Raw genomic sequence first — 16,154 nt, forward strand, 5'->3', positions numbered from 1 at the left:
CTTTTCTTCTGGAGATACTTTAGGTCGAAGCTCTTCCCACCGTTGTGGTCGAGAATGAATCAAATGAGGTTGTGCCTTCAACATAGACACCACTTCAGATTCTTTCTCATCTATTCCTTCAGTATCCTCAATGATAGATAAGCTTAAAACTCTTTCTAAGGGAAGCTTGGGTGTTGTGATCTGCATAGATTGAGTAAACAATGTATCCAGAACTTCAATATTTTTACTTGCACCTTCTTCATCCTTGAATTTCATAGTATTTCTCACATCAATTTTTAGCTTTTCATCATAGACTTTGAGGGTCATAGTTCCTTCCTCGATATCTATCATGCATCTTCCAGTTTCAAGAAAAGGTCTTCCCAAAATGAGAGGGATTTCCTCGTCTTCCGGCATCTCGAGTACCACAAAATCCACCGAGAAAACAAACTTATCAATCTTCACCAGAACATCTGTTGCTATACCATAGGGTCTCTTCATTGAATGATCAGCAAACTGCAGTGTCATGCGAGTGTTTTGCACTTCTCCTAACTCCAGTTTTTTGTAAATCGAAAGGGGCATTAGACTAACACTTGCTCCCAAATCGATTAGTGCCTTCTTGAATGATCTATCTCCAATGGTGCAAGGAATAGTGACAACACCTGTATCTTTTTTCTTCACCGGAATTTTTAGGCCCTGCAAAATAGCACTACAAGTTTCAGTTAGCATAACCGGCTCGCCCTCAATCGACCTCTTCTTTGATATGATGTCTTTCATGAATTTGGCATATATCGACATTTGTTCTAAAGCTTCAGCAAAAGGTATGTTGATCTCGAGCTTCTCGAATAACTCTAAGAACTTCTCAATTTTTTTTTCATTGAGATCTTTCTTCTTTGTTCTCGTAGGGAAAGGAAGAATGATCTTTGGCTTTTGTTTCTCTTGCTGGCTTGCCGGTTTCACCACCACTTCTTCAGCTTGTTTTGGCTCTTCTCTAATCTCTAAATCAACTTCCAACAACCCATCTTCTTCGACCTGTTCGTCAACTTGTTTTTCATTAGCTTTTCCTTTTCTTGTGACCACTGCTTTGATGTGACTTTGATCACGTGGATTCACAACTGTTCCACTAGGAAGCGTGCCAGGTACCTGGGAATTGGAAGCTAACTGTTGAGCTATTTGACCCATCTGAATTTCAAGATTTTTTATGGATGCTGTAGTGTTCTTCTGATTATTTCGAGTCTCCTCTTGGAACTGGATGTTGTGAGCTGCCATCTTTTCAATTGCAATCTCCCAATCTGCCTTCTTTGGGACTTGTTGTTGCTGTTGCTGATATTGGTTTTGATATTGGCCTTGTACTTGCTGTTGCACATTCCCTTTCTGATCTCTCCGTGCAAAGTTGGGATGATTCTTCCACCCCGGATTGTATGTGTTGGAGTAGGGATTGTTTTGCTTTAAAAACTTGATATCTTCTATCTGCTGTGGTGTTGCAAAGCAATGAACAGTTTTGTGTGGTCCATTACAAATGTCACACACATCGTTTGGTGCCTGTTGCACTTGAGCCACTTTCTGAGCACCTATGTTTAGTGCCTTCAACCTTTTCTCCACCTCTGCAGCAACTGCTTCTTCAATTTTTACTTGTTTGTTTGTTTCAAGCTTCAAATCAATTACTGCAGACTTGCTTGACACCCTATCATACAACTCCATATGCTCATTTGAGGCAATTGCTTCAATTATCTTCTTCATACCGGTGGCTGTTGCAAAGTTAGTTGAGCCACCAGCTGCTGAGTCAAGGATTTGTCTCGTTTGAATTCGAAGACCATTAACAAACAATTGCATCTGCTCAGTTTCATCCATGTTGTGAGTAGGACAAGCCACTAGAATTCTCTTGAATCTTTTATAGGCATCTCCTAGTGACTCACCCTCCTTCTGCTTGAAATTTAGGATCTCGTATCTTTTTCTCAATGACACTGATGCAGGAAAATATTCGTTCAAGAATGCTGTTTCCATCTCCTCCCATGTAGTGATACTGCCAGCAGGTAAGGAATAAAACCACTCTTCGGCTTCATCTGCTAAAGTGAATGGGAACATACGAAGCCTTATTGCTTCTTCGTTATGTCCAGGCATTTTAAGCGTTGTGCTCATAGTTAAAAACCTTTGGAGATGCTTGTTGGCATCTTCATTCACTCTTCCAGAAAAGGACCGCCTTTCGAGTTGATTAATTGTGCTGGGATGCAGCCGAAATTGTTCTACATTTACCGGTTGGTTTACAATTGTCATACGACCACCCGGAGTGTTGTTTCCACCATAGTCACCGAGAAGTCTCTCTGGTGGTGGTGGATCTGCAGCCATGATCTCAGGAATTGTTTCTGCGTCTGAATCTGAATTCTCTGAGTGCATTGAAACAACTTCCTCCTCCGCTTTTTCTGCTATTTCCAGTTTTTCTTGCTTAGCTTGTCTTAGTCTAGCGTGAAGAGTTCTTTCTGGTTCTGCGTCAAAAGAAAAATCCGTTGAGGCCTTACCTCGCATAAACAAGTTAGACAAATATTAGAATTGAATAACAAGATTGTCACAGATAAAATTTTGGTTGACGAGCAACAAAGTTTCAATAGAATAAAAATTAAAATAGGTATTTTGGCAATCCCCGGCAACGGCGCCAAAAACTTGATCGGAAAAATAGCAAGTGTACTATTTTTACCGATGTAGTAATAAGGAGTTTTATTCCCAAGTATCGATCTCAGGGATTGCGTAGGAAATACTTATTTTACTTCTGATTCTATTTGAACAAAAACACAATGGGTTGGTTGGTTTTGGGAATTTATAACAACAAACACAAAAAGATAGTAAAGAATAATTGATTAAGATGAAACATGCTAGGGTGAGTGGTTGATTTAACTAGTTATGAATTCAAGTCAAGATTTCCTCAATACACATGAAACATTCAATTACCTAACCTCAGAATGTTCTTCCTTAAGTCCTTAATGAAGAAACTATTAAACTACCAATTCTTACTCAAATGTCCATTCAACTAATCATTGGTTTTAATCATAAACAATATCAAGGTTTATGGTGATTTATAAAAGTCCCTAGTCCTAGGTTATGCAATTATAAACCCAATTGTGTGAAAACCCTAACAATCACAATCCTGTTATTGATAGTCATAGATCTAATTGTATTTGTCCGATACAAAAGCATAATAACATCACACAATTGAATTGAAAGATGTAACATAGTAATAAGAAAATCCATGGTTCGAATTCATAACATAAGATCAAATCAGGACCACCCTCTAGCATTGGGGGGTTTAGCCTCTCATAGTATTCAAAGAAATCATAGTGTGGAAATTAAACATTATAAAGAATTAGGAGATTTTGATCTTCAATGGTTGATGCCCTTGAATCTCGCCGTCTTCAAATCCTCCGTAGTAGCTATATTCTCCAGTGCAATGTTTTTTTCTCGTACGTCAAAAAGTGCCATTCTCTTCTCTCCAAAGTCTTATAATAGCCTCAAATGGTTTTTTCTCCCAACAAGAAGTCCAAAATACCTTTACTGAACAAGGAAGATCCACACAACATAAAGTAAAATTTCTCAGTCGCGCCCATCAACACGGGCCGTGTGGATTCACATGGGTACCCGTGTTGCTCTTCAAAAGTTGTGTTTTTTAAAGCAAGCTACAGAGGCATCAACACGGGCCGTGTTGATGTACACGGGTGCCCGTGTTAACCCCCTGACTCCCCTCTTTGAGTGCTCCTTCCTGGAAAACAACACGTACCGTGTTGATGTACACGGGAGCCCGTGTTGACCTTCTGCATCTTCATATTTTGGCCTTCCGGAGCATCCAACACCCAGCTATTAGTCCTTTTGAACCTATGCAACAACCTGCAACACTAACACTACCAAATCGAAGCATAAAAGAGACTTTTTGACACAAACATGTAACAAAATGCAATGCAATAATAAACTAACGAAACATGTGAAATGACTTTAAAACAACTAAAAAACAACCACAAATCTTACCAAAGTGATGAAAATATGCCGGATAAAAGGTGGGAATTCAATGGAAATGGTGATCTATCAGAGGGTGATGTGGAGGTAGGGTAAATTTGAGGGAATGACACGAGTGAACTTCAATATTCTCCCATACAATATCTCCTCACACAATACGTATTGATATCATATTTGCTAACATATTTGGGTTTAATGTTTAATCATTTCAATTTCTTATATAATTTCAATTTGGGAATTAGGTTTTATGATCAATATTGTAATCAATAATTGGATTTCAAATTTAAGGACTCTGATTTTCAATTTTTTAGTTGTTCATTACTTTGGATAAAATCTATTTCAATTTGAAAATTAGGTTATATGATTGATGTTGTAATCAGTAATTGGATTTCAAATTTAAGGACTCCGATTTTCAGTTTGCTAGTTGCTCATTACTTAGGATACAATTTATTTCAATTTGGGAATTATGTTTTATGAATGTTGTCATTACCTTTATTTGGATTTGTTAGTTACTCAATAAAATTTCACTTCAATTTGGGAATTAGGTTTTATGATTAATGTTGACTTATTTTGTGTTATATATTGGCCGATTTCAGATGGACAACTCTGGCGATTTTGTTGGGGTTGATTTGAACAATGTTCATTACCCTGATTCATCTGATGCTGAATATAGTTGTGATAAAGATGTTAATGATGTTTTATCTAGTGGACATCAAACTTCAAATGATGAAGATGATTCTGATAATGACGAATGTAAGGAATCAGTTCGAGTAGAGTGCTCAAATAGTCAATCAGTTGTAGGTGATAGATTGGTGAGTATTGATTCCATTACTTCAAATGAAATTCGTGTTATGGAGTTTGGAATTGTGAGTGAAGCTTATGACTTTTATTATATGTATGTAAAATGTAAAGGTTTTTCCATTAGGAAAAACAATGTTAGGCGAAAAGGGCCCGAAGGTAGTGAAATAATAGTAATGAAACAATATGTATGCAACAAACATGGATTAAGAGATAAGACACACTTAGCTAGGGTAGATAGGAAAAAGAAATCATCGACGTATGACTCGTACTAGATGCGCAACTAGGCTCCATGTGCATTACAAAGCCAAAAAAAAGGTAAATATGCAATGTCAAAGTTTGTGCATTACACTCCATTTATCGTCAAATATCTGAAGCAAATAAAGCTCAAATTAATGGTCCACAGTCACATGGAATCAGAGTGTGTCATATAATGGGATACATGGTTGCTTAAAAGGGTGGATATAATGATGTTGGTTTTACAAAGAAAGATTTATACAATTATTCTGATAAAACATGGGTGCCGCTATTAAAGATGGTGATGTTGTCGCTGCTTTAAATATTCTCAATGTGAAGTCATCAGCGGATCCTATGCTCCATGCAAAATATTGTGTCAAATAGTGATGGAAGATTGAAATCACTTTTTTGGGCAGACCACACTAATAGATCAAACTATTTCTGTTTTGGCAATGTTGTTGCGTTTGACACAACTTACAATAATAACAAATACAATTATCTATTGGTTATATTTTCTGGGTGCAACCACCACTCATAGACTGTTGTATTCAATGTTGTATTGGTGTTAGATGAAACGACGGAGACATATAAGTGGTTGTTGAGGTGTTTCTTAGAGTGCATGGAAAATAAATATCCAAAAGCAGTGGTAACAAATGGAGATGGGGTTATGAGGGAGTCTATAAAACATTTTTTTCCTGATGCGACCCATCGGTTGTGTGCTTGGCATTTGAACAAGAATGTAGGTGAAAATGTAAAGAAGTCACAATTTTTGAATGGTTTTAAAAAAGAAATATAATCAAATTTTACACCTGAGCAATTTGAAGAATTTTGGTCAGAGTTAGTTAAGGAGAATGAACTTGAAGAAAATGCACGGGTTGCCAAAACATACAAGAACAAGTCACTTTGGGCAACTGCATATCTATGCGATTAGTTTTTCGATCGTATAAGAACCACGTCTCAACATAAAGTTGTCAACGCAATAATCAAGACTTATGTAAGGAAGAAAGGGTGCATTTGTGAATTTAAGAATAATTTTAAACAGGCTTTGAGAGACTACAGAAATAATGAACTTGTTGCTGAATTTAAATCAAAGTTTCCAGATGCTGCGTTGACAACTCACCTGCGTCGGATTGAGAGAGATGTTGCTAAAACTTATACAATAAAGATTTTTAAAAAGTAAAACAAGAAATTATGAAGGTTGGTACATTAATTGTGAAGGAGCAATTATCAAAAGGGGAAACAACAATTATTACATTGGAAAAATATTGTGAGGCTGATTTTGAAAGAGAAGTTGTATATGATGCTTTAGGTAAAACATTACAGTGTTTGCGTAGATTATTTGATTCTCGCTGACTTCCATGTTCACACATTTTTTATGTCATAAAAGAAGAGCATATGGATCACATTCCTCGTAGTTTGGTATTGTCGTGTTGGACGAAGGATGCCAAAATTGGGTTTCTGAACATGAATTCTAATGGGGAAGTAGATTCAAGTCTGATTTAGCTCGCTCATTTCGGTGCTTATTGTTCTGTTTTTACAACTTTTTACAAAGAAGCCTAAATTAAAATGATGTTTATGGGGGATATAATGTATGACATAATGAATCTACAGAGAAAGTATTGTAATTCTGAGGAACATATTGGGACCCAAAAGTCATATGTAAGTGATCCAATAACAGTGAAGAGAAAAGGTGCTCTCCAAAGAGAAAAAAATGAAACCAAAACAATCAGACACTGTAAAAACTGCAATAGTACAACTCATGATGCGAGGAATTGTTCGGTAATACATACCTTCTTTGTGATCAGAATCTTATTCTTAGTATATATTTTGCAATGAATAATATATTCTATTTATTTTGGTATATTTTCCGGGACACACAAGACGGGACATCTGAACCGAATATTGTGTTTGAGTCAATATCATTAAATGATTTTTTAAGCCAAATACGAAAGGTATATTGAGTTTTATTAATTACTATTATATTTACATTTATTTTGAAATATTTATTGAATTTATATATACAGAGAAATAAAAGAAAATCCAGCAACAATGTTGGTAGTAGCAGGCCAAAAAAATGTTCACAAACACCACAAAGTCAATCTGGTAATGTTACAACTACGCCACATATGGATGTTATAAGCAGACATGTGAGTCCAATGTTTGGAATTCAACCTATGATGCCTATTGGACAACTTGTAATTCATCAAATGCTTGTGGTACAACCCATGTGCCAAATGTATGGAAATGTTGGTTGGGGGAAATTCTTCATGCTTCAGCCTGTTGCAATATATGATGAAATTTGATGGTCATTAATGTGGTTTTTTTGGTGGTGATCTTGCCACACCTTAGATTGTTGTGGTCTGTAATATGATTTTTATATAGTTAAAGTTGAACTGTATGGTGTGCTGGACCTTAAATTGTTGGGATGTAATGTGATTTTTATATGGTTAAAGTTGAACTGTGTTTTATTTTTAAGATTTTCATAATGTTAAAGCACCGATTTAAAGCACCAAGTGTTCATCTTCATATGTATGTATAATCCAATAATTATCATTCTTATTAGGTTTGTGAAAAAAAATTGATAGTGGGTTGTAGTATATAAAATAGATCCAACCGGGCCTAGTTGAAGTAGAATTTGTAGCATAAAAAATGTGAAATTCATTTCCATGAATGTCAAATTTGAGTGTATATTTTGACTTTGGGAGAAAATATCCCTTAGGAAGAAAAAACTTGAAAGAAGTGTTTGGTCAAATGTTGCATATTTGGGATCTGGGAGAGAATATCCCCTCAGTAATTTTTTGATGCATTCACGCAGTAAAACTATTAATAACCTCTGGATCTTAATCATACGGTCCATAAAAAACAACAGTGAGTTCTATACAATTATTAATAGATCCTGAATAGATATCCTTGTAAAGTCTTACAAACCATCTCGAATTAGAAAACTAGTTAAAAAGAAGTTGCGAAAATAAGTGAAAGTGTAAGATTCATGTTACATTCTTCTCCCCCTCCCACTAACATCACTAAAAAGAATTTTCCAAAACCAAAAGACTATTATGAATCTATGATTTACATAAGACTAACATTTTCTGCATGTGTTTAGGACTCTGGTGCAATAGGGAAGAAGAGGATTCATGTTGCATTTATCAATCAATGTCTTCTTATAAGAACAAGACATTGATTGATAAATGCATTCATACATCATTTAACATTTTTTCAAAGAAAAACCCCAAAACTCATCATTAACCTTTTTCAACAGAACCTGTTACATCAACTTAACTTCCCGACATTCCTACTACACACACAACAACCCGAGAACTATCATGGATCAACTCGAGCAAAACCAGGCTGCCCTACGAGAAGAGGTGTCCCAAGTTCGCTCATAAATGAGGCAATTAATGGAAACCATTCAAGCTGTCGCTCGAGGACAAGAGATCATGGCCAAAATCGAAGAGGATATGCAACAAAGGTCCATTGTTGCTTCCAATCCTGATACTATAGAAAATCCTGCACCTCCACAAGGCAACCCTCATGTTCAAATCCCTACAACAACATCCTGTATTATTCCTCCGCCTATCATTAATCCTTTAGTCATTGAGATTGATGACCAACACGATGCATTCTTTAGCCCAAGAGTTAGCTCTATGTACGACACTTTTGGCCCACCTGCTAACGAAGTGGAGAAGAAAGTCTGAGCTATTGAGGAGAATTGAAGGCCATGGAGGGCTCCAATGCTATAGGTCTCGATGTTGCTGAAATATATTTAGTCTCTGGCGTAGTAATACCATCTAAATTCAAAATCCCCAAATTTGAGAAATATAAGGGAGCAAGTGACCCGAGGATGCACATCATAGCCTACTACAGGAAAATGGATGCCTATTCATACGATGGTAGATTGCTTATGCACTTCATTTAAGATAGTTTGAGTGGGGTCTCTTTAGAGTGGTACATGTAGTTGGAGGGAACTCACATCCGATCATGGAGGGATATGTCTGAGGCTTTCTTGAAGCACTATCAATATAATACAAATATGGCTCCCAATCGCACCCAACTTCAAAACCTTACTGAATTAGGTCGATGTTATCTCTCAATATCTTGATGATATTTGTTTCCTCTTCCTGAGACAACCCTGAGCCTATCTGTGTGACCTGAAAAATCTTCAGTGCCGATTTGTACCTTTCTTAATTCTCCAATTGGGACCAATCTATTGCCCACTGGATCTCCTCAAGGATCAAGGTCCACCAAGTTCACCTTCAAAGTGCTCTCTATCATAGAACGCTCTTGCCGAGTCTTATTTTTTAACTTCAAACTATCTTTAAAGAATTTCCTAGATGATCCTTGATCACCTTTAATTGTTCTGACCTGTTCGCCTTCTAGGGGATATTTCATGGTTAAATAAAGGATGGATAGTACAGGTTCTAGAGCATTGAACTCCGGCCTTCTGATGATGATGTTGTAGGGTGATGATGCATTCACTATCAGGTATCTCACCCTGATGCCTTTTGTGTTGCTTCCACCTCCAAAGATGGTCATGATTGGTAGGTGTCCTAATACCTGAACTTGTTCCCCGAAAATGCCGACCAGGGTATTATTGAGGATCAGTTTTGCCATCGAATGATGGAAAATGTGGTGGTTTAAAGTTTGTTGGGACTTAATTGCCCAAAATTATCTCTGACAGAGGTTAAGGACCACAAATCTCTTCCTCTTCATCCTCTTCCTTAGTATTTTGTGATTGCTGTAGTGTGTGGACACTTTCCTGTAGAGATTCATTATGCTGGTGTAGGTTCTCCAAAATTGATAGGAGTTATGCCATGTCCGGGGGGGGTGCGAGATTCACTTCTGCTACGTGATAACCCAGAACTTCTATAGCTATGGTGAAAACATATTTTTTTTTGTGAGGCCTGGGAAAGTTTTACCGAGGCCCCACGGTGGGCGCAAAATGTTCCTGATAAACACTATTTGGATAAATCTCCCTGAGGAGAGTAAGGTAAGATCATAATCGTCATGTATGTAGGAGGTATCAATTGTCCTTCTTCCTCGTTGGGAAGTCTCTTTTTATACTTGTCCACTTGTAAAGGGGGATTTAAGGGACTCCCCTTCAGATCCCATGTTAAAGTGATATCTGGTAACATTCGTCGTCTTCCCCAACTCTTCCATCAATTTTTGAAACTCCCATGCAATCTTGGAGATGTTTTGTAACTGTCATATATGATTGTTCATGTTGCCTTCTAATATCTTCAAGAGACCGGATCTGACTTGCTAATCTACAAGAGTCATTATGAGATCGAATACGACTTGCTCATGTCTTGTAATAATGTTCTTTTTAACTGGGATCCAACTTATTTAGGTTTATGCAATCCGACCTATTTGCTCCTTCGTACACGACCTCAAAAGCCCCGTCTTGGAAATTCAGGGATGTACAATACCAGATGCACCTCGCAAACCAAATAAAGATTTTAACGGATGATCTCACAAACCAAAAGGAGATTTTAATAAACAATCTCACAAACCAATGAGAAATTTATATTGGCGGATCTCAAAAACCAAAGTAGATTTTAACGGACAATCTCGTAAACCAAACGAGAGCTTTTACAGCCTACGCTCACAAACCAAACAAAGACTTCTTACAAAATTTCATAAGAGATAAAAATATCTATTGTACGAATCATAATATTGCCCCTACACCATACTACACAACAAAAACATCACTAATATATTTCACTCCTAAAGAACTAAGTCAATTTTAGTGAAATGAGAGAAATGAGAAGAAATGGAGTAGAAAGTGAGAAAGCGTGTTAAAACATTTTTTTGGCATGATTTGAAAGTAGGGAGAGCCCTCTATTTATAGGAAAGAAATCTGGCTCAAAAAGGAAAACTATCTATAGGCTTTTTAATGCTCATAATCTATTATGTATAATTGATTATGTACTTTGCAAAAATGAAAACCCTAATTCCCAAAAAGGAAATCCTACAACGACTAGTGTCCTAATCGGTTAGGAGTGTTCATAATCCATTAGGAAGAATTAAACTTTGCTCTAATTGATTGGCTAAGGGTCTTAATCGATAATGTAGTGTATATAAGCGTACTAAATGTTTAAGAACATCCTTTATCAATTCCAAGAGCACATTAATGGTTTCTCTAAAGGTTTTAAGGAGTTTTTATCAAATAGTGAGGTTTAAATACTTTTAGGTGAGTGTGGGAATTTCCTTAGTAATTCAATAACTACTTTAATATCTTTTACAAGACTCTGATCATTGAGACACGACTCAGACGAGCTTTCACACTTCTACTTTTTCACCACTCTGAAGATTCAAGATCTCTTGATTGATACATCAAGTGTTCAACACTTCATTTGAGACTTGACTTTTCTTCTATCTGGTGAGGCTTGATAAGGCTTCTTAAGAGATACCATCATCAGAGAGATTGTTGACTGGGATCATTAGGGATTCCACCGAACACCGCTTGACATTAGGTGTTGTCCTTAAGAGATAAGCTTGAATATCTTGATCTCCCAGGAAAAACCACTTGATCATCACTTCATATGAAGACTTCACTTCATAGTGTTGTCATTATCAAAACCATATAGGCCAACTAATCGTTTCAGTCATTATACCTGCAAACACATAGTTCCACAAAATATATCCCATGCATCCTTAATTGTTTCTTCCTTGATAATCTTCTCAAAGATGTTTGAATTGACGCATTGATGGATTAATAACATATTTTTCGCATCCTTCTTGCTCATATAATGAGGAACAACCTTTTGTGCCTCAATAGCTATCATTCACAATTTTAAGAATATATTTAAATTTGAATATGACCCTTATTTGAAAACTAGTAGATTTGTAGAAATTTGATTAGAGATTGTACTTCTATTTGTCATTGATGAAAATTTAGACCGAATCGATGCTCTATACGAATTTGTTGTGGTTGCTTGACTCTTAAGATGATGAAAATAAAAAGAGGATGAATAAAATAAAGAGATATGCAAATTGAAATTAGAGAGTACATAGATTTTTATTCATTTATTCTAGCTGAGTTACATGATATATATATATATATATATATATATATATATATATATATATATATATATATATATATATATATATATATATATATAATATATATTATTATATATATATATATATATATATATATATATATATATATATATATATATATATATATATATATATATATATATATATATATTATATATATATAAAACCAGATTTAATTTAGTTCATACCATCGTAGTTATATAATTGTAATTTATATTTTTCATCATTTATAAAAATAGGAATAAGTTGTACCCCCAAAAAAAAAGAAGATAATAAATCTAAACAAACAATATAAGTTGATTTTTCTTCTTTCTATTCATTTTAATAAAACAAAACCTAAATTCAATACCATGAATGAAAAACTGAAACAAAAAAGACAGCGAAGAAGGTTGTTATTTTGTTAGATGTACATGTTTTTTTTGTTATTCAATTAATTAACGTTAAAATTAGGATTTAATACAAACAATCCTTCTAGGGCCCCACTTATTCTGCCACCCAATCCTTGCTGTAACAATACTTTTCTGTTTCAACTTTTTTTTTCCTTCCTTTTCTTCCCACAAAGGTACCTGGCCTTCATTTGCACAGAAATATTTCCAATTCTCATGCACAGGTCTTACAATGCCAAAAAAATAAATCAATTTTCTATATTATTAATAACTAGTTTCTATGTTTTTTTTTGTTGATTCAATTCCATTTTCCTTGTTATTGATTTAATTCTATTTTATTTTCATGATCATGGTAAAGGAATTGAAAATGGGGAGGAAAGGAAGTTGGTTTTCTTCTGTTAAGAAAATTTTCATATCTGATTCCAAGAAAGATCAGGTTTTAATTTTCTCTAACATTATTAATTATAATTATTATATTTTATAATATTTTTCATTCGTTTTTAATTTTATTTCTCTTTAAACAGAAACCTCATCAGAATCTTAAGTCAAAGTTAACATGTTTTGGACATCCTCATGAACATTTCGAGGATCCTGAATTAGAATCTAGAGAAGTTGTTTATGTTCCATCTCTTCCTAGAAGAAAAACTGTTGTCAAACCGAAAAACACCGAGGCAGAAGATGAACGCAAAAAACAAGCTTTATCCTTAGTTTTAGCCACGGCCGTTGCTACAGGCGCGGCCGTGGCTGCTGCTCAGGCCACTCGTCGCGCATCTCTTCCTCTTCCTCCTTGTTATATTGGAAAAACAGCTCAAGAGATAGCAGCTATGAAAATTCAATTCGCCTTTCGTGGATATTTGGTATGAAATTTCCATCATTCGCGTTTCTTTCAGATTTTACTTGTCTTCTGATAGATATTTTCTGTTTTAGGCGAGGAGGACTTTGCGCGGATTGAGAGGCTTGGCGAGGTTGAAAGCATTGGTGAAAGGCCAATCTGTTCAACGACAGGCGGCTACTACATTGCAATGTATGCAAACGCTTTCGCGGTTGCAGTCTCAGGTCAGTGCGAGGAAGGTCAGAATGTCGGAGGAGAATCAATCTTTCCAACGCCAGTTGCAACAGAAGCGCGAAAAGGAACTTGATAAGTTACACGCTGCGGTAAGTAGTTTTATAATTACGTGCTTAATGGATACTGTTACTAAAAATGTACTAATGAGGTAAATTTTTGTGCAGCCTATTGAAGAATGGGATTATAGTTCGAAATCGAAGGAGCAAATCCAAGCGAGATTGATGCATAGACAAATCGCGGCCATGAGAAGAGAAAAGGCTTTGGCCTACTCGTCAACACATCAAGTATTTATATACTTTTGTTTTATAGTTTTTGTGATTTGGATTATTTGATATGAATCGTAATTTATGACTTTCTATAACAGCAAACATGGAGGAACGCTCCGAAAGAATCGGTTGAGGCGACGATTATGGATCCAAATAATCCTCATTGGGGGTGGAATTGGCTTGACAGATGGATGGATTCAAGGCCATGGGAAGGACAAAACACAAAGGATGAAAAGAATCATAAATCAGCAAAAGGTGCTGCAAATCACACTATGTCAGTTGGAGAAATCTCTAAATTGTATGCTCTAAGAGATCAAAATCAAGATAGTAAAAACTCTCCTACAAGCCAAAAACCAAGTCATCAAACTCTAGCTTCAAGGAGCGTACTTTCAGCACCTGTTAAAGGAAAAGCAAAAACATCAACCACTGGTTCTTGGGGTGGTGATGGTGATTCAAAGTCCGTGTTCAACAAGAATCCCGAAACTAATCGAAGACATAGCATTGCGATATCTCCGGAGAAAGAAGATGTAAGCTCACCTGCAAAGGTTGCAAAGACTAAAAGCAAAGTGCAAAGTACTCCTGCTAAGAAGCAGCTTTCTTTCCCAGCTTCTGGTACAAGAAGGCATTCTGTTCCAAGTAAAATAGGAATGAGTTCTAATAAGAATGGTGTGGCTACTACTATTCCTGAAGGGAAAGTGAAAGTGAGAAATGGAGGGACCAGGTAGATATCAACATTGGATCATAATTTAAGTTCCATAGAATAGAACAACATTATATACGGATGAATAAGAATCAATGAAATGTCCATAGTTATATATATCAACTCATTCTTCATATATAAGCAATATTGTTGATACCTTTTATTCATACAATTGTATTTATGATGAAACACCAAAAAGTTCTTTTACTTCTCAACTATATGTACAAGTTTTGTTTAGTTTTGGATGATACTAGGCTATTATAAATATAATTCAAATATAAAATGGTTAATATATTTTATCAATTAAATAAATATAATATATAAGTTATTTTATATAATTTGAGTTAAACAATATAAATAAGAAAAGACAAACTTTTGATTTTTTATATGATTTAACATAATGATTATGTTTATTATGATTTTGTTTTTAAATATATTCATCAAATTATTAAGATTACTTAGGCTATACAACTATAATTACAAATATGTCTTTTTTTTATTTTTTATAAACACTTCTATTTAATGGAAAAAAATTTGATATGAGACTTTAAAAATATCCAGCATACATGCAGGTAACTCAAGACAATAGCTTCTTCCAACATTTTCTGCGATTCAAATTTGTTGAAGCTTTTATACTCATGAAAATGGATTGGAGGTGAAAGTAGATGACAATTGATTAAAGGCCACAATCCCATATGTAATGATGTTTAGACATTAGATATATCATGTTTTCCCTAACTTTGATTATGCAAATTCAATTTCAATTGACATGTTTGTTTCTTATGCACATTCAATTCCAATTAAGTTCCATATTGAGGCATTTCAAGTGATTATATAGGTTTGTGTATGTTTCATAACTTAGATTATGTAGATTCAATGACAATTGGCTTGTGTGTTTGTTATGCACATACAAAGCAAAACATTGTTTATGGGACTATGAAAGGTACGAGAAAAATTAAGATGCAAGAATCAAGACCAGCAGGGACAAGTGGCAACAAATTCATAATAGAAATAGTTTCTGAGACTTGGAAGGATCTCGATTTTCCACATCAGAAACTTGGAAGGAGGAAAATGTTCTCAAATTTAAGAATTTCAAAGGAAGTCCCATATTGAAATTTCAAAAACAAATGGAAGTGTTGTTTACCGTGGAATTTGGAAAGCAATCGCTAGTCCTCCCACTACAAGGTTACTCGCAGGATCGATCAGATTGGTCATAGAATATACGTGCAAAATGTGTATGATTGTGATATACAACGTTTTCATAAACGTTTGAGAACCTCGTTTTGAAATGATTCTTGATAAGTAAAGGTTTGAGATGTGAACTCTTTGATAAATTTGGATGCAAGATAAATGAACAAGTTAAGTAAAATGTTTTGATAACAAAAATGGTGATTGAACATACATTCGTACTTGAATTCGCTCTTTCTCTCTTTGACACAGATACTTTGAGCAAGTGAGTTTTTCAATAGTTTCAACATTCTTACTTCCCTAAGTTACAATCCCTATTTATAGCAACATGAGATAACTGCTTTCCAATAGGTTTTTCTTCCCTGGTTGCCACGTTCTTGCATGCATGCAAAATTGCCTCCAGAAGTGCTGTCACGCGTCCCCTGTCTTGGATAAGTTTGAATGACAGTTATCTATCATATTTCTAAATTGTT

General features: G+C 35.2%; 1 protein-coding gene across 1 annotated transcript; it reads left to right on the forward strand.

Annotated features, from left to right (window-relative positions):
• The first annotated feature begins 12,679 nt into the window (after positions 1 to 12,679).
• Positions 12,680 to 14,694, forward strand: LOC127097628 (protein IQ-DOMAIN 3). The gene is made up of 5 exons (XM_051036126.1): positions 12,680 to 12,897; positions 12,986 to 13,318; positions 13,389 to 13,616; positions 13,692 to 13,811; positions 13,892 to 14,694. Exons 1-5 carry the CDS (start codon positions 12,805 to 12,807, stop codon positions 14,516 to 14,518), a joined length of 1,401 nt encoding a protein of 466 aa, XP_050892083.1. The 5' UTR covers positions 12,680 to 12,804; the 3' UTR covers positions 14,519 to 14,694.
• The last annotated feature ends 1,460 nt before the right edge of the window (positions 14,695 to 16,154 follow it).

Source organism: Lathyrus oleraceus, chromosome 6 (assembly GCF_024323335.1).
Source record: "Lathyrus oleraceus cultivar Zhongwan6 chromosome 6, CAAS_Psat_ZW6_1.0, whole genome shotgun sequence".
Classification (NCBI taxonomy): domain Eukaryota; kingdom Viridiplantae; phylum Streptophyta; class Magnoliopsida; order Fabales; family Fabaceae; genus Lathyrus; species Lathyrus oleraceus.

What these genes read in the sequence shown, in the direction of transcription:
- LOC127097628 (XM_051036126.1), top strand. Translation starts at nt 12,805, where the DNA reads ATGATCATGGTAAAGGAATTGAAAATGGGGAGGAAAGGAAGTTGGTTT. An exon ending in TTGATAAGTTACACGCTGCG is followed by an intron (nt 13,617 to 13,691) that starts GTAAGTAGTTTT and finishes ATTTTTGTGCAG; the next exon opens with CCTATTGAAGAATGGGATTA. An exon ending in CCTACTCGTCAACACATCAA is followed by an intron (nt 13,812 to 13,891) that starts GTATTTATATAC and finishes TTTCTATAACAG; the next exon opens with CAAACATGGAGGAACGCTCC.